Source organism: Rhincodon typus, chromosome 6 (assembly GCF_021869965.1).
Source record: "Rhincodon typus isolate 14 chromosome 6, sRhiTyp1.1, whole genome shotgun sequence".
In the NCBI taxonomy this organism is placed as follows: Eukaryota; Metazoa; Chordata; class Chondrichthyes; order Orectolobiformes; family Rhincodontidae; genus Rhincodon; species Rhincodon typus.
Window position 1 is genome coordinate 45,496,794 of NC_063337.1, and position 26,060 is coordinate 45,522,853.

Below are 26,060 nucleotides of genomic sequence, written 5' to 3' on the forward strand. Positions count from 1 at the left end.
TTACAAGGAGATGGGCAGAAAGATCTGATACCCGCTGGAAGCTGGCAGGTTCCAACTTCCAGGAGCCATATTTAAAAGATACCCAGATAGAACTTCACTCTGTGAGCCAGGCACATCACTCAACCTGTATTGGTCAACTTCATGCAACCCCTGGAAATGTCTGAGATCATCGAAAAAGTGGCTCCAAACTAGAGTGTTACTTTCCTCGAGGTTGTCCTGCGGGCTGACCAGGAGAGAAGGGATTGAATGTTTCCAAAAGATACCAACAAGAGGCCATCCCTACCGAAAAAGACAGCCTGGACTGACATCTTTATGGAGTTCAGTACCAGTGGACAGCTCAAGAGACCCTGGCTCCAGTGTCAGAAAAGAATGTATAAATTTGCTGCATGCTGTGCCAAGCTGTGTGCTACTGTCCACTGATGCTAACTCACACTCATACGGGCATGAAACAATGTAGATTTTCCACTTCAGATGATTGAGAGCAGCTTGCTCCTGTCCTGTACCGGAAGAGTCAGCTTTGTTGGGACTGTGGGAATGGTGAAGGGTGGGCATGGTTAAGCGTGTGAATTAACACTTCTGGAATGAGAAAGGGACTAGAGTACTAAAGGATGGCTATTATTGTTGGGAAATGGCAGATCTGAGGATGGGACGACACAGTGTGGAGCTGGAGGAACACAGCAGGCCAGGCAGCATCAGAGGAGCAGGAAAGCTGACGTTTCGGATCGGGACTCTTCTTCAGAAATGGGGGAGGGGAAGGGGGCTCTGAAATAAATGGGAAGCGGATAGGTGGGAGAGAAGACGGACCAGTCAAGGAGGCAGGGATGAAGCTAGTAAAGGTGAATGTAGCTAGGTGATGGTGGGGTTTGGTCAGTGAGGTGGGAGTAGTGGATAGGTGGGAGAGAACACAGACAGGTCAATGAGGGCGGGATGAGAGGGGGGGCTGGTCTTGGGATGAGGTCAGGGTGTGGGGAGATTTTGAAGCTAGTAAAGTCCACATTGAGGCCATTGGGTTGTAGACTTCCAAGGCGGGATATGAGGTGCTGTTCGTCCAGTTTCCGGGTGGCATCACTGTGACACTGGAGGAGGCCCAGGATGGACATGTCGTCCAGGGAGTGGGAGGGGGAGTTGAAGTGGTTCACGACTGGGAGGTGTACACTGTACACTTGCATTCCCCATGCAGATAACCTAAAAGCCCTCCGCTTCTTCCTCTCCCGCAGGCCCAACCAGTCTCCCTCCACCGACACCTTATCTGCTTAACTGAACTCGTCCTTACCCTTAATAACTTCTCTTTCAACTCCTCCCACTTTCTACAGACTAAGGGGGTGGCCATGGGTACCCGCATGGGCCCAAGCTATGCCTGCTTCTTCATAGGATACGTGGAACAGTCCCTCTTCCGCCGCTACACCGGCACTATCCCCCACCTCTTCCTCCGTTACATCGATGACTGCATCAGCACCCCCTTGTGCTCCCACGAGGAGCTTGAACAGTTCATCAACTTTACTAACACCTTCCACCCCAACCTCAAGTTCACTGGACCATCTCTAATACCTCTCACTCCTTCCTGGAGTCTCACCATCCTCCCCACCTCTATTTATTTCAGAGCCCCCTTCCCCTCCCCCATTTCTGAAGAAGGGTCCCGACCCGAAACGTCAGCTTTCCTGCTCCTCTGATGCTGCCTGGCCTGCTGTGTTCCTCCAGCTCCCCACTGTGTTATCTCAGACTCCAGCATTGGCAGTTCTTACTATCTCTGAGGATGGAATGAGTTTTGCCAAGGAGTTGAGAAAGTTGTGCATTTTTGGAAGGTGAGGAATATTGATTGGGTTACAGAAGAAACGAGCATCATTGGAGAGGGAAGGTTGTCCTGTTGTCAGAAAAGATGGTTCCATTTTAAAAACAGAACATGTCTTCATTTAATGAGAAAAGACGAATGTGGATTCACTGGAATTACCCTCACCACTTGGTATTCCAACACTGTCAGTTACTAAATCCCTGCTGCAGTCAGCATCAAAGGTGAAAAGACTGCAACATAAAATGGTTAGCATGCAAATTACACCACAGTCATTGCCGTCTCTGCTGCTGACCAGATGGTCTTGCCCTATTGATTGCTACAGATCCTCTCCTTCAAACAAAAAGAAATAATCCAGCAGTATGACCATTCTTTGTCTTTTTTTTAATGTGTAGCCTGTACTAACAAAGGCTACCAAATTGAAATTTATTTTGGTGTCATCAGGTTCAATGAAACTCACACAAATTTAGTGGCTGAATTTAATAAGAGCAGATACAGAGAGGAATCTACAGCAGCTTCTCAATATTCTTTACAATTTAACAACCTTATGAGATATAACATGTTTTTAATCTACAGACTTGAAATACATATTTTCTTGATGGGCGCAGAAGCTTGGCAAAACTGTTCAATCTTCTCCTTCATACAGGGCACACCCAAGTTGAGCGACTGGCTCAAAATCAAGGCTAGAGTCACACCGACCCATAACATGACATTGGCAATCAGTAGAAACTGAGTTAAAGATTGAGTACACCACAAAAATTGTTTGACCATACAGGGGAAAAAAATTACGGCAACTCATTTGTTTGTATGCCATTTTTCTTTATGCCCTTTGAGAACACATTGTTCCCATCATCCTGCCAAACCAAGAACTGAACAAAAACAAAGCATCATGACAGACATCAATGTAAAACAAGTTCAAGTCTCATCAGTACTAACCAGTTTCTGTGAAAAAAAGTGTTCCAGTATCTTGTCTTGCATGCAATGTGGGCTCTTCCTCACTGAAGTATCCTTCTAATACTTGATCTGAGCTATAAGCATCGTCATAACCATCATTAACCCTGTAAGTTTAATGAAGTTATAGGCTGTTTAAAATACAAATTATAACAGTTAGCCAACTTTATATTGAAATAACACAAGCATGAAAACCAGGTGTGCATCTAATTACAGTATCACCTAGGTATACAATAACTGATTTACGTCCATGTTTAAAAGTCACTGGAAAAAAATCAATGTTGCTTTGCCTACACTTAAAAAAGTAACTATATAACCGTTAAGGTGGTTTGGAAGGTTCACACCGTATGTTCTGACACAATATCATAACGGCACATGTCCTAAAGGTAACATAATCAAAATTACATTCTTAGAATTCCAGAGTTATATCTACAGCATCACACTTCAAAAGAACCAATTTAGGTGGGGCAACAAATACTGACCATCTATTATTGTTGATTATGTTATTTGACCAAAGTATAAGAGTTCATCTATTAAAGAAAAAGATTCCAATCCACAATGAAAATCCAGCATAAAACTAGACCAATAACATTAATTTTATCCAAAGCTACTGCAAATAAACATATAGCTACACAACTTTTTCAAAAAAACTTATTCCAATTTCTTCCAAGTGGATAGGTTGCTTTTATCATTGAATAAAGAAACTGATCAGCTCTCAGAGACATTACTAATTCAATATATAAATTAAGATAATTTGTCTTATAAATGCTGCTGTCTGCATATCTGCATAAGATCTCCGGGAACTGCAGCTGGAGCTCTCAACACCAGCTGTGTTTTCCTGTCAATGCTTTGAGTTCTGACCATAAAATTCCTGTTTGCAGCAAATGACAACCAAGGGGGTATTATTTTAACGTGTAACACTAACTAGCTCTACAAAAACAACAAATAACATTGGAAAACTACTCAATCTAAAATAAATACTTCTGAAATCTCCACCGCCCAAACAATGTCACATTGTTCTAAGTCACTGTAAGAAATCAAAGAGCAAAGAACAGGCATGTTTATCCTATGGACATCATCAGACCTGTTTAGAAGGGTGTTAGAAATTGTTTGCAACTAAGTCATTGATGGCAATAAATTATTTAAATTGTTCTGAGTTGTGCTTTCAGTGAGCAATCTGAGCATCTTCTATAGTTAGTAACTGCCAGAAGAAAATCATGTCATGTTCAGATTCTGATTGAATATATTTCAACATGATCTGATAATCATACGCTCAACTTTCTGGCTTTCTGACATCTTTCCCCAACACTCTTCCTCAGTTATCAGTCACCAGATTCATCTCCTCAGATCTTGGATGTTGCTTCTCCTGGGCAGAATGGAATTAAACCCACATTGATAGCCTAAATAAAACTGTGCCATTACAATAAGATATATAAAACAACGAACAGTGATAGTAATCAATGGCCTACGTCGACTCCTTGTCGAACAATACCTTGATTTAGAAATTGAAACTCAATTTCAAACCCCTCCATAACATTGCCTCTATCTTTTGTAATTTCTTTTAGGCTCAAAACCCTACTAAATGTCTATGCTGAAATAATTCTGGCTTCTTAAGCAAGACCAATTTAATTTGTTCCACCATCGGTGACCAAGCCATCAGCTGCCTGGGCCTGAAGCTCTGGCCTTCCCTTCATAAAATGGAGGCATTTAAGAGGGCACTGAATGATTATTTGGATAAAAATATTGTGCATGGATATGCAGATAAAGCAGGAGATTGGCACTGCGATTTAATGATGCTTATTTAACAAGCCCGGTAGGCACGATGGATCAAATGGTTTCCTTCTGCCTCTGTGATTCGGTATAAAACTCTGTGCTTACCTTTAAGAGAGTTGCTCCTTAAAAATAACTGCTGATCAAGCTTTAAGCCATCAGCCCTAATATCACCAACACAGCTCTCATCTAATTTGTTGTATATTATTCCTTGAAAAACCTTGGTACATTTTACAAAAAAAAGGAATTTAAAAATATACTGCAAATTGTTACCTTTGAAACTAAGTTGTGAAGTTATATTTGCCAAAGAAATCAGTAATGTCATCAAGCAAGTAGGTAGCATTCATGCCACAAAACTGCGAGATGGTAATTGTATTCAACTACTCTGCCTGATATTCAGGAACTCACCAATTCCAATTTGCCGTGAAGGTCTCAAACTCACTACTTACTTGAATCTAACTTTGTTGGTTGTTATGATCAACACTTGTCATTCAAGTCTATAATTACAGGTTGAATTAAGAGTATATTAATAGCACTGCAAAATACAAAAGTAGCATTTCTGCCCTTATCCAGGAATCATGTACAATGACTTCAGCATATTATTTTCAGAAGTCTGTCTGATAGACATGACCTACACTGAGGATATTTGATTCCAACTTGGTTGTTACATTTGTGACCTGGTCTAGCTTAACTATAACTACAAACACATCAATATACCACTCTGATTGTGACCCAAAGACTTCAGCTATTGGACAATAATATTTGTGTTTTACTTCTTCATACAAAGACCATCTGTTAACACACTCCCTTTATATACTGTGGTAAAATAGATGAGCAATAGGTGTTATTAGAGTCCTATCCAGAGACTGCAGAATTCAGAGGTATAGAGGAATTTAAGTGTTCTGGTAAATGAATCACAGAAGATTAGTATGCAGGAACTGCAAGCAATTAGGAAGGCAAATGGAATGGGATATAAAAGTAGGGATGTTTTGCTGCAGCTATACAATGCATTTGCGAGACCAAATCTGGAGTATTGTGTACAGTTTTGGTCTCCTTATTTAAGGAAGGATGTTAATGTATTACAGGCAGTGAAAAAAAAAGTTCACGAACTAATACCAGGTATGGGTGACTTATGCAGAAATGTTGGACTGGTTCTTCCTGTATCCTTTGGGGTTTAGAAGAATGAGGTGCGATCTCAATGAAATGTAGAAGATCCTGAGGAAATTTGACAGGGTGGTTGCTGAAAGGATGTCTCCCCTTGTGGAGAGATTAGAACTAGGTGACACTATTCAAAAATAATGGGTCACCCATTTATGTCTGAGATGTGTAGATTATTTTTTCTCAGAAGGTTGAGAGTCTTTGGAACGCTCTTCTCCAAAGTTGGAGGCAGGGTCATTGAATATTTAAAATGCAGAATTAGATTAATTCTGTTCTAAGAAGGAAGTCAAAAGACATCTGGTAGGTCGGAATACAGTTGAGGCTACAATCAGATCAGTCAAAACCTTGTTAAATTGTGGAGAAGACTCAAATGAAACAAAAGGTCATCAAGAGCAACTTCATAGTTTCTCACAAAGTACTCCAATCTATATCCATCTACAAACTCGTTAAGTCTTTTTGACATTTTATGTCATTCTGACATAAGAACATTCTGTCCTAACCTATTTTTGCATCATCTGTGAATTTAGCCACCAGGCCTTCTCTCCCCTCATTTAAGCAATTGATCTAAATTATAAAAAGTTGAGGTCCCAACACAGACCACTGTGGGACTTCATTCATTACATCCTGCCAATCAGACAAAGATACAATTATCCTTATTCTTTGTTTTCTACCAGCCAATCAGCATTTTTGACATCAAATCTGAACTTGCTAGACCAACACAAGTTACCTTTTTAACAGTAACCAACTCTAAGCTTGTTTGAACTGAATTTATTTCAGGGATGCTAATCTTAATATGCTGTTTCCATTCATTAACTATTAAAAATTAATTCTTAAAACCAAAAATTATACTTTAAATCATATAAACCAAAATTTAAACTTTTGCAATAAGTTGTATTTAAGTTAAACAATAATGACAAAAAAAATGCTGTTGTATACATTTTTCAATACATCAAGGAAAATGAAGTGGAAGAATGATGCAAAGTCGTGTGTTCAGGGTATATATGTGACTAGTGGCAACTCGTTTATCTTTCAACGCAAGGAAAGAATGGAAGTGTTCAGTGTTGTGTGCATTATGGGCATGCTGTGTCACTTAGATGAAACTGGGTTTCATGGGATGAATGCTAGGTGCATTCCAAAGTGAGGTGTCTAAATTAGAGCTGCCTGAGCTTCCCTGCCATCTTGATCAAAACTTTGACTGTTGATCCAGACCCATGGAATGTCTTGTAATGCATAGGCACCAACCTCCATTGCCTCAGCCTCTTCTTCCAAGAGAACGTGCAGCTCCTACATATCACCACTTCAGGGTCCACATGTCATGAAGAGCACAGCAGACTAGCACAATAAGAAAGCACTTTGAGGGAGGGTTTTTTAAGGCACCACCTAACTGCTCAAGGCACTGGAACTGCATCGGTTATGGAACCTCTATGCTCCCTTCCTGGGTCATGCAAAGGAGATAGTAGTACATCTTAAGTGGTTATTTCTCATTCCCTGATAGCCATCACAAACTCTTCTGGATCCCATAGCTGCAGCAACTGCAATTCCCCAAGAATGAAGGAGTCATTCTAACTGCATGGTACTGTGCCTAATCTTGCCTGAAAAAAATCATACACCAACCCTCAGAGCATCCACACAGAACCATCCCCCTACCCTTGGACCAGAATGACATTGAAACAGTGAAATCCATTTCAACTGAGGAATCTGCCCTGATGGCCATATTGGTATAATCAATTGCACCTTAATCCAGCAATGGAGGCAAATCCCAATGCCCCTCTACCCATGTTGCCCTGTTTGGAACTGGCAATATGCTACCTTCCTGAATGATGTATTCCTGAATTGCCTTGTGCAATGATGACCAACCACTTTAGAAATACCATTTAGTCACCCACCAATCATTGGAATGACCTGGATGTGAAGATGGTCAGAGTTACTTTGAGTTCTGTGAACTCAAGTTACTTGAGTTCTGAGGAAGGGTCACCGGACCTGAAACGGTAACTCTGACATTTTCTCCACAGATGCTGCCAGACCTGCTGAGCTTTTCCAGCAACTTCTGTTTTTGTGTCAGAGTTACTTTGTTGTTTACAACTACTGGTGGTGTATGCCAATGTCACTTATGAAGCCTGAGGTGATCCTCAATGAGGGAACACAGTGCAGGTGCCAATCACCATGAAATTGCTCTGCCATTTCTAGGAAGCTTAATGTTTGTTGGTATATGCTACAGTGAAGATTTTTGCCTTTGCTGTCTCCCAGTACCTCGTTCCTCACATTTGTCTCACCTCATTACCAAGGATACGCATATGTCCCATTGAGGCTGTTCGTCATTGCTAATCAACTCTAATTCGCAATAGCAAATCCCCATATCCAGAATCACCATGCTTAATGTCAGTTACACCATAATGGGTTCCAGGAAATCCAATGCACTGTCCCTGTAATCCCCGTAGTCTCAGTCTCCACTCCACAGCTACTCCAGCATTCACAGATCACATTTCACTGGCTACTGCTTGTCTATTCATAAGGTGATTCTTGAGCCTTCCTCCTCTTATATAGAATTCTGAGTCATACTATACCAGTTCGCTGCTGCAATATCATTTCCTCCAAGGATTAAAGATTTTCCATGCTTCCTCTCAAAAATTGTTAATTGCCTTTCAACAGGCTGGCAAATGAAGCACACAGCCCCAATCCACCTAGCTTTACAATGTTATCCCTGGAAAAATACAATCTGTTCTTTACTGTGCTCACCATTTCCCAGTTCTGCAAAGTTCATCTTAAAATCAACTTCAGTAATTTACTTTTAAGGAAAATTAAAAATGCAACTTCATTACTACCTGCACTCACTACTAAAAAACAGATTTTGCGTAACAAAACCACTTGCTATTGTCCCTTCTCTCTTGTTCTATATCTCTTGATCCCAATCTTCTCTATTGGTTTCTCCACTCCTTCAATTTTTCGATATCTTGCTGCATCTCTTCAATCTATCCTGCCATTCTGTTCTCCCTGACACTCTGCTCTTCTCTCCCTCTGCCCTCACTCTTCCCATCTCCCTATATTTGTCTCACTTCCATTCCTCACATTCTTGCCCTTATTGCTCCATGTTGCCTTGCATCTTTCCATTTTTGTCGACATTTAATCTACATTTCTCCTATGTTCTTCTTCAGTTTCCCCATATTCTTTGCCCCTTAAAAACAATGAATGAAACATGAGGCCAGTATGAGGCCATACATAAAAGCAGAGGAAATATGAATGATAGGATAAGTTGTCAGTTATAATAATTATGGCACTTTTTTGAAGTTTAAAATAACACAGGAAGTAGATATCAAGCTTGCAAGAGGGAAACGAGTTGTTATGATTGACTCCCAATGCAGTTGAATCAGGACAATCAAGCAACAATACCAAAAAAGTATTCCCTTCTTTATATATAACACCCTTATGTTTAAATAATAAATTCTCAAAAGACATACAAATACAATCTAATACCCACTCAAACCTAATTGAGAAATCAATGGTGCGAAACTACTGTACTGACATTTGAGGAGAGCACCATCATCTGGCTTGATTCAAAACTGCATAATCACATCCAACTTGAGTAACTGAAATGTGAAAAACAATAAGCACAACCATGGATGGTACCTTCCCATTTTCGTCTGAAGTCCAGAAGTGGGAGAGACTGGGACACAGTAACCTTGTCAGGATGCAAAAGCCTGCTGGATCACCAAACAATCAGGCTCCTGACTGGTGGCTTTCATCTGGTATCAGGACACCTGTAGTTAAAGTTGTGGCCACCAAGAACTGCTGATCACTCAGAGGCTGCAGCTTCAGAACTCTTTAGTGCTATACAGGAGACATGACTGATGCTGGTACAACATGCCCAGACTCTCGGGTGGGAGAAGCGACAATGGAAAAGTTGATTGGATTGGGGATGGGTCTCAGCAGTCACCTCCTTGCCGTACATACAGTCACTCAATCGTGTACAGATTAGTGCAGGTCAAGACAACCTGTCCATCCTGGTTAAGCAGTTGGATAAGGTGACTCTTTCTCCTCCCACTTGGAGCTGAAATAATTGCGGGCCAGGTGGGAATAAGCCCTTCACTCATCATTAATCGATATTTTAAGGGCCTTTATTGGCAGTGGGGTGACAAGGTGTGGCTCCAGCCTTCTTATTTCTGATGGAGATCTGATGGAGATGAAAAGATGGCACGGTTCTGATACATCAATATCCCACCTAACTAAATACTCTTCATGCCTCTGGACTCGACAACTCCAGAAACAATGACCCTTCAGAACGCTAAAAAGAGAGGAGGGGGGAATTTAGGTTTGGTGGTGGCATCGGTTCGCAACTGGCAGAAGTGGGGGAGAATGTTCCTATAAATATGGAGGGTGGTGGGATTGGTAGGACAAAAGAAATGTTATCATGATTCTGGGAGGGAAAGTGGTGAAAGCAGAGGCATTGAGAAGCACAGAAGATGATCATATAATCTATTGTGCTGCCTCTTGATTAGAGCAATTCAAAATCAATTCCGATCTGAGCTCTCTCCATAAAGCATCTTCTGCTTCAAATGTTACTCAATTTCTATCATAAAAGCATTGTCCCTCCCACAGGTTTTTCTTGGAGCAATACATTTGATATTCCAACAACCCAATGACTCCCAAACCTCTGTCTCTTTGTGATCATTTTAAATTGATCAATCCATTCATTCTGACTTGTAAATCAGAGAAAACATTTTCCCCATTCATCTATTAAAATTTTATTTTTCACAGAATAACTTAAACCTTTATTCTTTGCTCAACTTGCTAAATATTCAATATCTTAGAGTTCTGCTTTCTAACTATAATTTCCACTTCTTACCATCATCCCAATGGTTCTTGCTTTACACAACCAATGACCTGAATGACTGTAAATGTGGAGCACTCAAAACCTCACTGTTCCATAACCACTACAATGTAAACTTTTATCATTGCTTCAACGACAATACAATATGCTCCTAGTGGCAAAATCCAAAATGCTGTTGAACTTCGTAATGGCATGACAGGCAACACTCTCAGTTGCAGATGAACTCCTATTGTTTGCTCATCTCTAACCTCTGAGCATTTTTCACCGATTTCAGTCTATGACAAACTCAATCCTCTAGCTATTAACTTCATCCCTCTCTCAGGCAACTGTCTGAGGCTAAATCAGATTGTTCATAACCCGTGTCATATCTAACACCAGGATTAGCTTCCTACTACATACCCACGCAAGTGTCAAGAGTACATTTCCACCTCCTCCAACTCCACCCTTATCTCAGTTTATCTGCTGTAGGTCATTCAGTCCATCAAATCAGATCCGCCACTCAATGAGATCGTGTCTGACCAGACGATTCCCAACTTGACCTTCCTGCTTTATTCCTATACCCCCCGATCCCCCTACTGATTAAAAATCTGTCTATCTCAGCCTTGAATATACTTAGTGACTCAGCCTCGACAGTCCTCTGCAGTAAAGAATTCCACAGATTCACTACCTTCTGAGAGAAAAAAAATTCCTCCTCATTCTGTCTTTAATTTGTGACCCCTTATTCTGAGATTATGCCCTCCTCGGCTCTCCAGCAAAGTGAAACAAACTTTCCGCATCCAGTCTGTCAAGTCCCCTAAGCATTTTGTATGTTGCAATAAGGTTACCTCTCATTCTTCTAAATTTGAACACGTGCAACGTGCCCATCTTACTCAACCTCTGACTATTTCTGTAATCTCATTTAGACCTTCCAAAATAATTATGCTCTTCAAATTCTGGCCATGTGAATATCCCTGATTTTAATTACTCTACCACAGATGCCTAGGCCATAATCTCCAGAAGTTCCACCTTCCACTTCTTCTTTAAAGAGGATCTTTAAAACCTTTACCTTTGCCTAAAGATTAGAATGCATCTCAGCGTAAATTTCTGTAGAAGCATCTTGGGAATTTTATTATGAATTCATTTTCTTCAATGTCCCAATTGAGAAACTGATCAGGGGGTTTTCGACTGTTGTCTACTTCAAGCCTGCAGCTGGTCAGCATAAATGTTAGAACTCCTTTTGTTCCATTATAAGATTGGTATCATCAGCAACTTTGTAAATAGGCCCAAGCCGTTTGATCACTGTGCAAATCTACTAATTTCTTGCTGCATGTCATGCAAACTCATGAATGGTACCTCATGTCTAGTTTATCTAAGATTAGCTTGGAAGTATCTCAAAAGTTTGAGTGACAGGTGAAATTAGCCGTTTCATGCAGCTACTTCATAGTAGCAATCCAAGTGGTGTTTGCCAATGACAGGATGCTGCCAAAAAGCCAAAATGATGTTCTGCCTATCACACAAATGAGTAATATGATACACTAATCGCAGTGCCGATGTGATGCAAGGTTTGTAGACCATTTGTCCCCAAGACTAATGGGCCATATCAAATGGCATATGCCTTCGGCAGTTCCCAAAAAACAAGGTACTGACTGTACTCAAGTTTTTTTTTCTTTATTCATTCACGGGATGAGGGCGTCACTGACTAGGCAGCATTTACTGCCCATCCCTAATTGCCCAGAGGGCAGTTAAAAGTCAACCACATTGCTGTGGGTCTGGACTCACATGTAGGCCAGACCAGGTAAGGATGGCAGTTTCCCTCCCTAAAGGACATCAGTGAACCAGATGGGTTTTTCCAAACAATCAACAATGGATTCATCGTCATCAGTAGATTCTTAATTCCAGATATTTTATTGAATTCAAATTCCACCATCTGCCATGGCGGGATTCGAACCTGGGTCCCCAGAATGTTATCTGGGTCTCTAGATTAATAGTCCAGCGATAATACCACTAGGACATCGCCTCCCCCAATGCTTGCAACCTTGCATGTCTGTTCAACATTAGAAGTGATGTTGCAATTGCACAACATTTACTAGATAATCCTGGAGTGTGAAGAATTACGTTAACAACCAATTTAGACCATCGGTTGGGCTTGCAGCACAGCACACTTACATGCATCGAAAGCTACATATATTAACACACAAGGTCCTGTTCTTTGCAGACAGAAAAGATATATAAACTCAACGCAACTGTTTCAACTTAAATAAAGGTGACAACTTTTCACTGTTTCATTTCTCAAGGCAATGCCCTGATCAAACAATCAGTCCGTCTGGCTTAAAATTTAAACAAAAGGTTTCGTAGTTAACTGTCAATCGGCATTAATGAGTGCATTCTCCATGGGAATGCTTCTACCAATGAGTTCACTTGCCAAACAATCAGCACGCTCCTCTTCTAAATCATAAATGATGATTTTTCTCCTTAAATTTGTATCTTTTTCTTAAATTATCCTGATGGATGCAACATGAAAAGCTTCAACAAAAATTGCCTCTTTTCAGCAAAACATATTTTATTCTGTTAGATGCTATGTTGTTATGTAGTTCTTCTATTAGATTAATTCCCAATATACATGACCTCAAGTCCATTCCATGATGCCACCCGAAGGTTGCAGGAACAGCAACTCATATTCCGCTTGGGAACCCTGCAGCCCAATGGTATCAATGGGAATTTCACAAGCTTCAAAATCTCCCCTCCCCCTACCGCATCCCAAAAACAGTCCAGATTGTCCCCGCCTCCCTAACCTGTTCTTCCTCCCATCTCAAGCTGCACCCCCATCTCCTACCTACTAACCTCATCCCACCCCCTTGACCTGTCCGTCCTCCCTGGACTGACTTATCTCTTCTCTAACTCCCCACCTACACTCACCTTTACTGGCTCCATCCCCGCCTCTTCGACCTGTTTGTTTCCTCTCCACCTATCCTCTCCTCTATCCATCTTCTATCCGCCTCCCCCTCTCTCCCTATTTATTTCAGAACCCCCTTCCCCTCCCCCATTTCTGATGAAGGGTCTAGGCCCGAAACGTCAGCCTTTCTGCTCCTATGATGCTGCTTAGCCTGCTGTGTTCATCCAGCTCTGCACCTTGTTGTCTCGAATTCTCCAGCATCTGCAGTTCCTACTATCTCTGATCCAATTAAAATCCTGTTAGCTTCTATTTCATCTCTCCACGGATGATGCCTGACCTGCTGAGTACTTCCTGCCCTTTCTATTTAATTTTAGCTTTCCAGCACCAAAGATCTTTTTGAATTTTATATGAGATTGTGTTGTTAAACTCACGTCTAAATCATCACAACGACCTTTGACTGACTCATGGAATTTTATATGTTCAGTACCCTTTTAAAAATTATAATTCCTAACATTTTGCCTCAAAATGACATTACTGCAACTAATTTCTAAATACTTAATTTATCCATTCCCCCAGTTTAACTGCAATCACTAACTGAGTTGACTGTATCTTAACATTAATATTAGAATAGATATTCTATTTCTTTTCAAAAGTGATCACCTTTACTTAATTTGATGTACACACTGAATTACAATTTTTCCTCATTTCACAATGCTAAGATTGTTAGTTATTGTTAATTATTTGCATTCTTTGAAAAAGATTATGATGCAGAAAGTTATTGTCGAGGTAAATGATACTTTTATACGTCTCCAGCCTTACCATGCAGAGTCAAGATTTATTTTGTACAGGTTACGTAACATTCTGTTATAGTGCTTTTTCCCAGCATATGTAAGGCCAGATATAGGCGACTTCATAGTAGATAGCGAACATTTCTTTCTTGACAATATATCCACAGTACCTAATATTCAAGACAAAGCAAGCTTTCGATTATGTAGAATGGACAACTGTACACCACAAACACCAAAAGCTGCAACTAATCATTATATAACAAGTTTAAAAGTAGCAAGTTGCTGGTTCAAACTTGACATCAAGGACTAGCAATCACATTTTAGAAGTTCAATTGGTGTGCGTCAACCAATTTTGCACCATAAACAGAATATTAATCCATTCATTCATAAGGGAAAAAAATTAGATTTGAATAATAACACCACTGTTAACATGACGAAAGTAAAATATATATTTTTGTAGGAAAGGTAAATAAAATTTTCTTTCAACTTTGGAATGCATCAAAAAAAAATATCAAATACACCCATTCCTATGATGTTTCTTGAAAGAGCTGATCTTATTTATGGATCTGGTCACATCCACAATCAGCATCTGAGGTACCAAGTAATACTTAGGTAATGTGTAACAAGGCATGCTTATTTAATTTGCTTCAAAGAACATGCCCTTGATTTAATTTGCAACATTGGCTCTTTGTTATGAAAAAACTTGTTTGTTCCACTGTACAAATTCTATAATTGAGAAACACAGGTGAAGCGATCATATCAGCCCAGAACATGTTTGTCACTGTCAACTATATGTGTGTCAAGTGTTAAATTTTTATGCAAAATCACCATGTTTGAGAGGCCAAAGAAATGTAGGTAAAACTTTGCGAAATGTAAAGTAGGAATGTAAAATAGAGCAAAATTTTTATGATCCCTGATATTTTCCTGATTTACAGCATCCGCAGTTCTTTTGTTTTTGTTGTAAAATTTTTATGGTGTTTAGAAATGGCTCAGGAAGAAGAGCTCAATTTTCATTCCTTGAGGATAAAGCATGTATTTTCATGAAAGAGAGAAATATGGGGGTTAAAAGCAGGTTCCAGGTGCTTAGGGGGCAGGGGAGAACCTGGAAGGTAGACATAGGAGGAAGGAGGCCTCATGGACCCCGGGCTCTCTTTGTTGCCTCCTCCTCCCCATCCCTGGCTCTCAGGTTCTGCTTGTCTCTCCAACCGCATCCTCAGCTACTGGGCTCTCCATCTCTTTCCTTCTCACTCTGGGAACCACTCCCATTCCATATCCAGCATCTATCTCCCCACCAGAGAAGTCAACTTCAAGTGCATGCGCACTTCCCTGCACATGCACATTAATACATTTGCACATGATGTCACACATAAAACGTACGGGATGACATCAGTGCTTGGAACCATGCGCTCCCCAATGAATGCGCATGTATAGTTGCTCAGTTATCTGCGTTAGCAATCACTTGCTTCTCGGCAACAATGATCTCTGTCACAGGTTATAACACAGAGTTAGCATTCATGGCTCATCAGGAGGTACTTGAGGCATTAATTAGTTGGCTGTCATTGGATTCCAAGAAGCTTCTGGAAGGTTATTGATAAGTCACGTGATTATAACAGCCATCTTGATTGGGCTGCTTAACAAGTTTATAAACAATCACTAAATATATATTTGATGCATCCCAAACTTGTTTTTTTCTTAATCTGCTTGTATCAAGTAAAACAAACTCTTCACTTGTTAACTCAAATCTGAACAGCATTTTTTTTGTAGCTTTACATATGGTCAAATACATACTAAATTGAAGAAAAGCAATTTTTTAAAAAATCAGACTCTGTTCTATCAATCTCAGGAGTGAAAATTGTTGCATCTTCAGAGCGAAGGATCACTGGAATCAAAATGTTAACTTTGCTTTCTATCCACAGATCCAGAAATACTGAGTTTCTCCAACAGATTCTATTTTTGTTTCAGATTTCCAGCATCCATATTTGTCTGTTTTATGAAAAGAAAGGAGATTATTCACACCTCTGGACTTGGTCATAACTGTGAGTAGGAACTTGTCTAGTACTGTAAGTATTAATTAACTGAACAGCTAACAGAGGACAGTACATGGTAGTCAGCAAGAGGTTTCTTTGCCCATATTTAACCTGAAGTCTTGAGACTTCATGGGGTTTGGAGTCAAATTTGAGAGTCAAAGCCTAGAGAAACTTCCTCCCAACAGTATATACCACCGTGCAGCCACCCCTGCTGCATCTGTCCTGCTGGTGGAAGAGGACATCCAGGGATGGTGATGGTGGTGTCTGGATCATTGTTTGTAAGGTATGATTCCATGAGTGTGACCATGTCAGGCTGTTGTTTGACTAGTCTGAGACAGGTCTCACAATTTTGGCACTAGGCCCCAGATGTTAGCAAGGATGACTTTGCAGGGTCGACAGGGCTGTTTCTGCCGTTCTCTTTTCCAGTGCCTAAGTTGACGCTGGGTGGTCTGTCTGTTTTCATTTCTTTGTTGAGACTTTATAGCAATTGATATAACTGAGAGGCTGTAGACCATTTCAGAGGGCAGATGAGAGCCAACCACATTGCTGTGGATCTGGAGTCACATGTGGGTCAGACCAGGTGAGAGTGGCAGATTTCCTTTCCTGAAGGAAAATTCATGACCTAGATGGATTTTTCCAACAATCAACAATAGTTTCATGCTCATCAGTAGATTCTTAATTATAGATATTCTTTATGTAATTCAAATTCCATCATCTGCTGAGGTGGGATTCAAACCTGGGTCCCCGGAACAATAGTTTCTGGATTAATAGTTTAGCAATAATACCATTAGGCCATCCCTTTCCCAAAGACAATATTCCCTTTTAAGACAACGTTCCCTTATTCTGGATTTCCACATCAGAGGAAATAACTTCTTTATTTACACTCTATGGAATTGATTTATTATTTTAAATTACTCAATTTGATCAGCTCTCAACTTTCTAAACTTGGGGGTCAGGGATGGAATCAGGCTAATGCTCAAATGGTTTAACTTTAACTTGGTATAATTCTGGTGAAGCATCACTGAATGACATCCAAGCTCAATATATACATCCCATATACATATATATTGACCAGAGGAGAGGCAGTTTTACACCAGTATACACCAGTTTACAAATTTAGTGCAACTGTTATTTTAATTCTGGCAAACAGAAAAGGTTAAAAAAAAATCACTTAATCTTACCTTTGATAGGTGAGTTGATTTTTGAATTAATTTTGATTGAGCTTACTGTGGACTCCTAAAATAAAACAAATTTTGAAATTGTGATCTTTAAATTAAATACTGCAAAATGTGGAAAGTTAAATATTGAGGAAATATATACAACATTACCTGCATCTTAGCAAGATGGTGCCAGATTTATTTGACAAGTAATAAAAGACTATTGACAATTTACCCTCATAAAATAGAAACCGAGCTAATTTTTATGATGCATCGCTATATTGTGATATTTTAAATTAGTGTTGTAATAAATATCCATTTAGTAACTTACCAGCTACACAAAGTTGAGGCGAAATACCAATGGTATGATAATATTTATAAATATCAATATTTTCTATGACATGATAATCACTTTTGTTACTATTTTTCATAGTTCATGGAATCGCTACAATGTGGAAACAGGCCCTTCGGCCCAACAAGTCCACACCGACACTCATAGCATCCCACCCAGACCCATCCCCCTATAACTCACCTAATCCACTCATTCCTGAACACTACAAGTAATTTAGCACAGCCAATCCACCTACCCTGCAGATCTTTGGACTGTGGGAGGAAACTGGAACACCCAGAGGAAACCCACGCAGACACGAAGAATGTGCAAACTCCACACAGACAGTCGCCCAAGGGTGGAATTGAACCCAGGACCCTGGCGCTGTGAGACAGCAGTGCTAACCACCGTGCCACCCCTAAAGTAGGATACTTGGCCTACAGGGCAGAAAGCAGCTGCTGGGCCTATTACGTCTGCCCCTAATCTTCAAACAGCATCCCACCCAATACCTTTTACACCACTAACCCACCTAGCCTGCACATCTTTGGACTATGGGAGGAAACCCACACAGACACCAGGAGCGCGTGCAAACTCCACACAGACAGTTGCCGGAGGCTGGGATTGAACCTGGGTCCCTGGTGCTGTGAGGCAGCAGAGCTAACCACTGAACCACCAAGCTGCCATATTTAATGTCACATCTGATTATGATAAAATCTATTTAATTTTTCTTGGTGATTTTTTTCCAACTCATTTTCCTCAGATCACTTAACCTCTCAGTGTTATAGTCTTCTCGTTTGGTCAATTGCAACAAAAACATGACGAACTACAATAAAGCTCAAAATACAATGCTTCAACTGACATTAATACAAAGGACGGTGGAAATCTAGAACTTTCTTTCCTAAAAGCTGATGTGACTGATTAGGACACTGAGCCCATTAAGCCTGTCCTGCCATTTTAGGTCATAACTCATCATATTCTCTATCGCACCTTCTTGCACTATCTCCATATTCTTTAATGTTATGTATTTAGTCTTCAGAAAGATATCGATTTCTGTCTTGAACGTGGATGGTTAGATGAAGAAAATATTAGCCGCAATCCAATTGAAAGATGGACCAGACTAGGGGAGCTGAATGACATTCTGTGCTCCAATGTTTCTCACCCTTTTAAAATGATCTTGCCTCTCTCATTTTTGCATGTTTATGAATTAGACTGCAAATTCTGTGTCTGTAAAAGAACTAAGCACTAATATGTAACTCAAAACCTGCAGATGACATAGAGCTTGAAAGTATTATGAACTGTGGCAGCACAATGACAAATTTCACAACAGACATGATAGTGGTTAAATGGCAGATGAAATTCATGCAGAGAAATATGAAGTGATTCATTTTGATAGGACAGACGAAGAAAAGCAACATGAAACCAAGGATAAATGGGGTTTTGCAGAAAAAGAGGGGCTTTAGGAATACAGGCTGGTTGAGAAAGCAGTTAATAAGGCATACGCGATCTTCGGCTTAAATACAGCCATCAAATAAAAAAGCAAGAAAGTTATGCTAAATCTTCCTAAAACTCTAGTTTGGCCTCAACTGTAGTGTCATACCCAATTCTGGGCACCACAATTTAGGAAGGCATTTCAGATGGTGCAGAGAATGATTCTGGGATAAGAGTTCAAAAATGTGGATACATTTCAAAAATTGGGCCTGTTTTGTTTTCCTGAGAAGACAGGGACTGAGGTGTTCAAAATTATGAAGTGTCTGGAATGTAAACAAGGAGAATGTGTTCCCATTGTAAAAAAGGTCAGCAGAAAACACAAAATTTAAGGTGGTTGGTTAACTACCAGAGATTGCAGATCTTGAGTGGACTGGATAGGGTGAGTACTGGAAGGATGTTTCCTCTTGCGGATGATACCAAAATCTGGGGGGGGAAGCACAGCATAAGAATAAGAGATCTTCTTTTTAAGATAGAGATGAAGGCATATCTTGTTGTCTTAAAGGTTTGTTAAAGCGTGGAATTCGCTTCCAAGATGGTAATGGAAGCTAGGTCTTTAAATTTAGATGCATTTGTAATAGTCAAGGGTTACGGGATGCAAATAGGACAGTGAAGACGAAATCTCAACCAGATCAGCCATGATCATACTGAATGATACAGCAGGCTTGAAGTGCCAAAGAGCCTACTCTTTCTTTTAAGTCCAATGTCCCTATGATATGCAGTACTCCTTCAAAACTAACACTAAAACAGATCATGTCATTTATCTCATTCCTGTTAGGGTGATCTTTCCCTGCGAAAATGGTCACCACACTAAGTTAATACAACAATTGCACTTTATAAAATGGGCTGCAAAGCATTTTGCGATGTAATGCATCATTGTCAAGCTGACTGAAACCAACAGGCTTAAATCAAGACCTTAGGGGTACTTATATGGAATTCAGATTGTAACTTCCAGCATTCACGCGTGCACAGCTGAACAATATATCCGGAGGTTGCTCTCCACGGACTCCACCAAAAAGTATCCAGAAATGGCTTCACGTTGCCTTGACTCACCAGCATGAAGTTGGCGTACTCACCTCACTGACGAAAACTGATGAACTTGGTGGTTTGCGGAGTTTCCAGAGCACTGGATAACTCAGAACATTTGGGGAGCAGGCCCAGAGGGAGTGGAGTTGGGGGGTACAGCACACATACACAGCAGGTATAGGATGGACACGGCTGGCACTAGGGCTCGGCCTCTGAAAGGGTGAAATGAGACTGGGTGATCTGAAGCCAGTGCCATTTTGGTATATACATTGGTTGGCTGACAGCTAAAAAAGACATAAGCAGCAACGTTTTTACAAAGAAGTGGTTCACATGTAGAATGATCTTCCAGAGAAAGTGGCGGATGTGGGTACAGTTACAATGTTTAAAAGACATTTGGATAAGTACATGAATAAGAAATATCTGAAGGGGTATGGGCCAAGCACAGGTAGGTGGGATTAGTTTAATTCGGGATTATGGTTGGCATGGACTACTTGGACCGAAGGGTCAGTTTCCATGCTGTGTGACTCATACAGAAACTCACCCATGCCAACTAAATATCCTAAATTAATCCAGTCCAATTTGGCCCACATCCCTCTAACACCTTCCTATTCAATGCAACACCTCATACTTATCTAAATTAAACTCCATCTGCAGCTCCTTGGCTCATCTCATTAAGGTCCCATTGTACTCTGAGATAACCTTCTTCACTGTCCACTACACCACTAATTTTGGTGTCATCTGCAAACTTATTAATCATTCCTCCTATATTCACATTTTTATATAAATGATAAACAACAGTGGACCCAGCGTGGATCGTTGTATCGTACCACTGGACACAGGCCTCCACTCTGAAAAACAATCCTCCACCATCACCCTCTGTCTCCTACCTTCACGCCATTTTGTATCCGAATGGCTAGCGCTCCCTGGATTCCATGTGATCTAACCTTGCTAACCAGTCTAACATGCAGTACCTTCTCAAATGCCTTGCAGAAATTCATACGGACAATGTCCACTGCTCTGCCCTCATGAATCTTCTTTGTCACCTCTTCAAAAAACTCAATCAAGTTAGTGAGACATGATTTCCCACGCACAAAGCCATGGTGACTAAACCCTAATCAGTCCTTGCCTTTCCAAATACATGTAGATCCTGTCCCTCAGAATCCCCTCCAACAACTTACCCACCAGTGACATCAGGCTCCCAGTTTACAGTTCCCTGTCTTTTCCTTACCATCTTTCTTAAATAATGGCACCACATTAGCCAATTTCCAGTCTGCTGGCACCTCATCCGTAGCTATCGATGGTAAAAATATCTTGGCAAGCAGCCCAACAATCACTTAGAGTCATAGAGTCGTACAGCACAGAAACAGACCCTACAGTCCAACCAGTCCATGCCAACCATAATCCCAGACTGAACTAGTCCCACCTGCCTACTCCTGGTCCATATCCCGCCAAACCTTTCCTATTCATATATCCATGCAAATGTCTTTTAAATGTTGTAACTCTACCTGCATCCACCACTTCATCAGGAAGTTCATTCCACACGCGAACCACCCTCTATGTAAAAAATTTACCTCATTTTTTTTAAAAATCTCTCTCCTCTCACCACAAACTTACTAACGATGCCTTCTATATTCTCATCCAAATCATTTATATAAATGACAAAAGAGGACTCAGAACTGATCCCTGTGGAACACCACTGGTCACAGGCCTCTAGTCCAAAAAACAATCCTCCACCATTACTCTCTGTCTCCTGCCGTTAAACCAATTATGTATCCAATTGGCAAACTCACCCTGAATCCCATGTGCCCTAACTTTACTAATTAGTCTACCATGCAGAACCATGTCAAAGGCTTCTCTAAAATCCAAATAAACAACGTCTACTGCTCTGCCATCATCAATCTTTTTAGTAACTTCCTCAAAAAACTCAAACAAGTTTGAGAGACTCGATTTCCTCGCATGATGACTATCCCTAATCAATTTTTGCCTCTCAAAATGTCTGTAAATCCTTTCTTTTATAATCACCTCCAACAATTTGCCCACAACCAAAGTTAGGTCTATAGGTTCTAAGGAGAAACCGGGGAACTTTCTTCAACAAAGATACAACATTAGCCACTCTCCAGTCACTAGGCACCTCACCGGTAGTTATAGATGATGCAAATATTTCTGCAAGGGGTCTCGTAATTTCCTTCCTTACTTCCCACAACATTTTGGGACACATTAGTTCAGGTCCTGGAGATTTGTCCACCTATATATTCTCTAGGATCACCTGAACTTCCTCTTCTGTAATGTGAACTGTTTTTTAAAACATCAAAGTTTATCTTCTCTGCATTGTCTAGAATCTATTTCTTTTTCCACAGTAAAAACTGATGCAAAATATTCGTTTAGTATCTCTCCCATCTCCTGGTGCTCAACACAAAGACAACCTCCTTTACCTTTAAGAGGCCCAACCCTCTCTTTAATTACTCTCTTGCTCTTAATGTAGAATCTCTTTGGATTATCTTTAACCGTATCCGCCAATGCTATCTCATAACCCCTCTCTGCCTTCCTGATTTCTCTCTTAAGAATGCCCCTACACTCTTTATATTGATTAAGAGATTCAATCGAACCAATGGTCAATATCTAAAAAAAAAGTCTCTTTTATGCTTGACTAGAACCTCTATCTTTATTCATCCATTGTTCCTTAATCTTACCAGCCTCACTTTTCACTCTAACAGGAGCAAAATCCCTCTGAACTCTCGTCATCACTCTTGAATGCATCCCACTTGTCAGATGTCTTTTTACCCGCAAACAGTCTTCTCCAATCAACTTTTGAAAGTTCTTGTCTCATACCATTAGAATTTGCCTTAGTCAATTTAAAACCTTTAACTTTTATGGAAGGCTTATCCTTTTACATAACCATTTTGAAACTAACAGAATTATGATCGCTAGACCCAAAGTGTTCCCCCATTTTTACTTCAGTCACCTGCCCTGCCTTATTGCTCAAAAGAAGATCTTGTTTTGCTCCTTTTTAGTATGAGCATCCACACATTGATAAAGAAAATTTTCTTGAGCACGTTTGACAAATTCTTCACCATCCAAACACTGTGGTAGTCCCAGACAATGTTTGGAAAATTAAAATCCTCTATTATTTAAAATCATATTATACTTACATATATCTGAGATCTCCCTACATATTTGTTTCTCCATTTCTCTCTTACTATTGGGGAACGGCCTTTAGTACAATCCCATCAAAGTAATCTTTCCTTTCTTATTTGTAATTTCTACCCATATTTTATCACTGGACGATTTTTCAGAAATATCTTCCCTAGTTATAGCAGTAATGTATTACTTAATCAAAAACGCCAACCCCTCCCTCTTCTTGCTTCCTTTTTTATCTTTCCTATAGCATCTAAAACCGCGAACATTGAGCTGTCAGTCTTGTCTATCTCTCAAGCAAGTTTCTGTAATAGCTATATCATCTGAATCCCATGTTCTTAAACATGTTCTGAGATCATCAGCTTTACTTGTAAGACCCTTTGCTTTGAAATAAATGCAATTTAGTTCTTCAGAGTTACTACATAGTCTGAATCTCTCTTGTCTTTCTTTTCTAACTGACGTACTCTCCTCACTTTCAGAACCTAACCCATCAACCCTCCCGTTTACACTGCTACTTAGAATTTCTCCTCTCGCCTTCTCTATCAGTATAAAGTCTCCCTTAAAGAATGAGGAAATCTCCCTGCTAAGATATTGGTCCCTTTCCGGTTTAGATTAGACCCATCCTTTTTGAACAGGTCTTTTCTATCCCAAAAGACATTCCAATTATCCAAAAACTGAATCCCTGAACAATACACCAGCTCTTCAGCCATTGATTTATCTCCGTTAACCTTATGTTCCTTCCCTTGTTTGAGTTTTGCATTGGGAGTAAACCAGAAATTACTACTTTTAAGGTTTTATTTTTTAATCTTCTACCTAACCTCTACCTAACCTTACCTAACTCTATACTACTTTAATTTTTTCCCTATAAATGTCATTCCTACTAATGCGTACTATAATTTCTGGCTTCTCAATCTCACTTTTAACAATATGCTTGAAACGTTTAGAAATGTCCTTAATCCTAGCACCAGGAAAGCAACAAACCATCCTAAATTTATACGCTCTGTCTATGCCCTTGACAGGACAGTCCCCTATAACAATAAATCTATTAAAACTTGTCAAACGCTGCCTAACATAAGAATCGTTCCAAGTGCCCAAGAACTGACTGGCCCGTCAATTTTCTTCTGAGAGACTATCAGCTTCAACTCGCTTCAACTGTTCCAAAAACTGAATATCTATTTGATAGAGGAATAGCCACCGGAGACTTTTGAACTACCTTCTTACTTTTCCTGACAGTCACCCATCTGGCTGATCCTGCTGAGTAATAACTTTTCTAAATCTACTAGCCATCTCACTCTGTACCTTATATACGGCCTTTATAACATTTAGCCTCAAAAAAGGGATGTCTCAATAACACCTTATATATAAAATAAACAACCTTTCATTACCTACAGAAAAGTGTTAAAATGGAAAAAAATTAAATATGTATATCAAACATATAAAAATTAAATAAATTCAACCACTTAGCTGATTAACTGAATAAAAACGATTCCTCTTCAATAAATTCCTTGAAGAAAAAGAATCTTCTCCGGAGCTGACCACGTGTAGGACTCTCCGGAATGAAAACACAACTCCTTATTAAAAAAAAACCTTTGCAATATAAACAAAACCCTCTAAAATGCATACTGACTTTTAATTTCTGAATTAAGAATTTAAAATAAACCGCAGCCATATACTGCAGACCCTTAAAAAAAGTTTTTAAAATGTTCATTTGACAGAATAGTCATGATTTGATTTTTTTTGTTTTTTTAATGTTAATAAAATAAATTGGAAAAAATCTTATATTAGTAAATTATAATAACTATAATAACTATAAAACTATATTTTAAAAAATCTATAAGAAATCTTTAACTAAGCCTGCAATCCCATGGGCACTTCCCTGGCTTCCCACAAAGTTTTGGGATATACCTGATCAGGTCCCAGACTGTATGGCATAAAGGTTTCAGCAGATCAGCTAAGACAGGGTGGAGTGAGGCAATTTATTGAGCAATTAACATGCAAAAGCAACTTCATGAAATCAGAAAGAGGTCAGTGCAAGATGTTATTTTTGCACAGCAAACAGTAAATTCACCTGGCTGGCTAATGTACACAATAATAATGACATGGCTCAATTCTCAGCAAAATCTAGCTTAATATCTTTGGATTCCTAAATATCATATTACCCACACTCATGGAATAACTATGCATCTCCTTTCAACAATAATCATGTGGAATAGCTCACTCAATGTATTTTCCACGAAAGAAAATCTAACCATTTCAGCCCCAGCCTAAAAATTCTTATTGCTTTGGTGTGAAGGTTTTTTTCGCTGGTAATACTTGATGAAAGAAATTACGATGTGTATGCTGTTCTGTACTCTCAAACCAACGGAAGAATACACAACTGAAGATACAAGCTCAGTCCTGCCAATTAAACCCCGATCCCAGAGTGCAACATACTACAAGGAGTCCCATAAAAATTTCATTGTAGTAAATTTCTAGTAACATACAAAAAACCATTAATACTAATGTTGAACAAAATGATGAGAATTGGATACAAATAGGGAAGTTATGCTTCAGTAATATAAGGTACTGGTGAGACCATATCTGGAGTACTGTGCATAGTATTGGTCACTTTGTTTAAAGGAAGATGTAAATATTTTGGAAGCAATTTATTAAAGTTTCAGCAGGCTGATACCTGGAATGTGCGGGCTGTGGTACCAGAAAAGTCGTACAAGTTAGGCTATTATTGACTAGAGTTTAGAAGATTAAGGGGCAA

The 26,060-nt window shown here is 39.7% G+C and overlaps 1 protein-coding gene across 3 annotated transcripts in view; it reads right to left on the reverse strand.

Annotated features, from left to right (window-relative positions):
• Positions 1 to 26,060, reverse strand: part of LOC109932600 (coiled-coil domain-containing protein 138) — a 93,456-nt gene that overhangs the window by 60,913 nt on the left and 6,483 nt on the right. For 2 of the 3 annotated variants that reach the window (XM_048598364.1, XM_020531751.2), the window contains 3 exons: positions 17,359 to 17,413; positions 14,182 to 14,320; positions 2,723 to 2,844 (listed from right to left, as the gene is read on the reverse strand). In XM_048598364.1, coding sequence (XP_048454321.1) covers positions 2,723 to 2,844; positions 14,182 to 14,320; positions 17,359 to 17,413 — 316 coding nt within the window. Of the gene's footprint in view, positions 1 to 2,722; positions 2,845 to 14,181; positions 14,321 to 17,358; positions 17,414 to 19,496; positions 19,574 to 26,060 lie in introns of all 3 variants that reach the window. The other variant, XM_048598365.1, reaches the window with a different exon arrangement.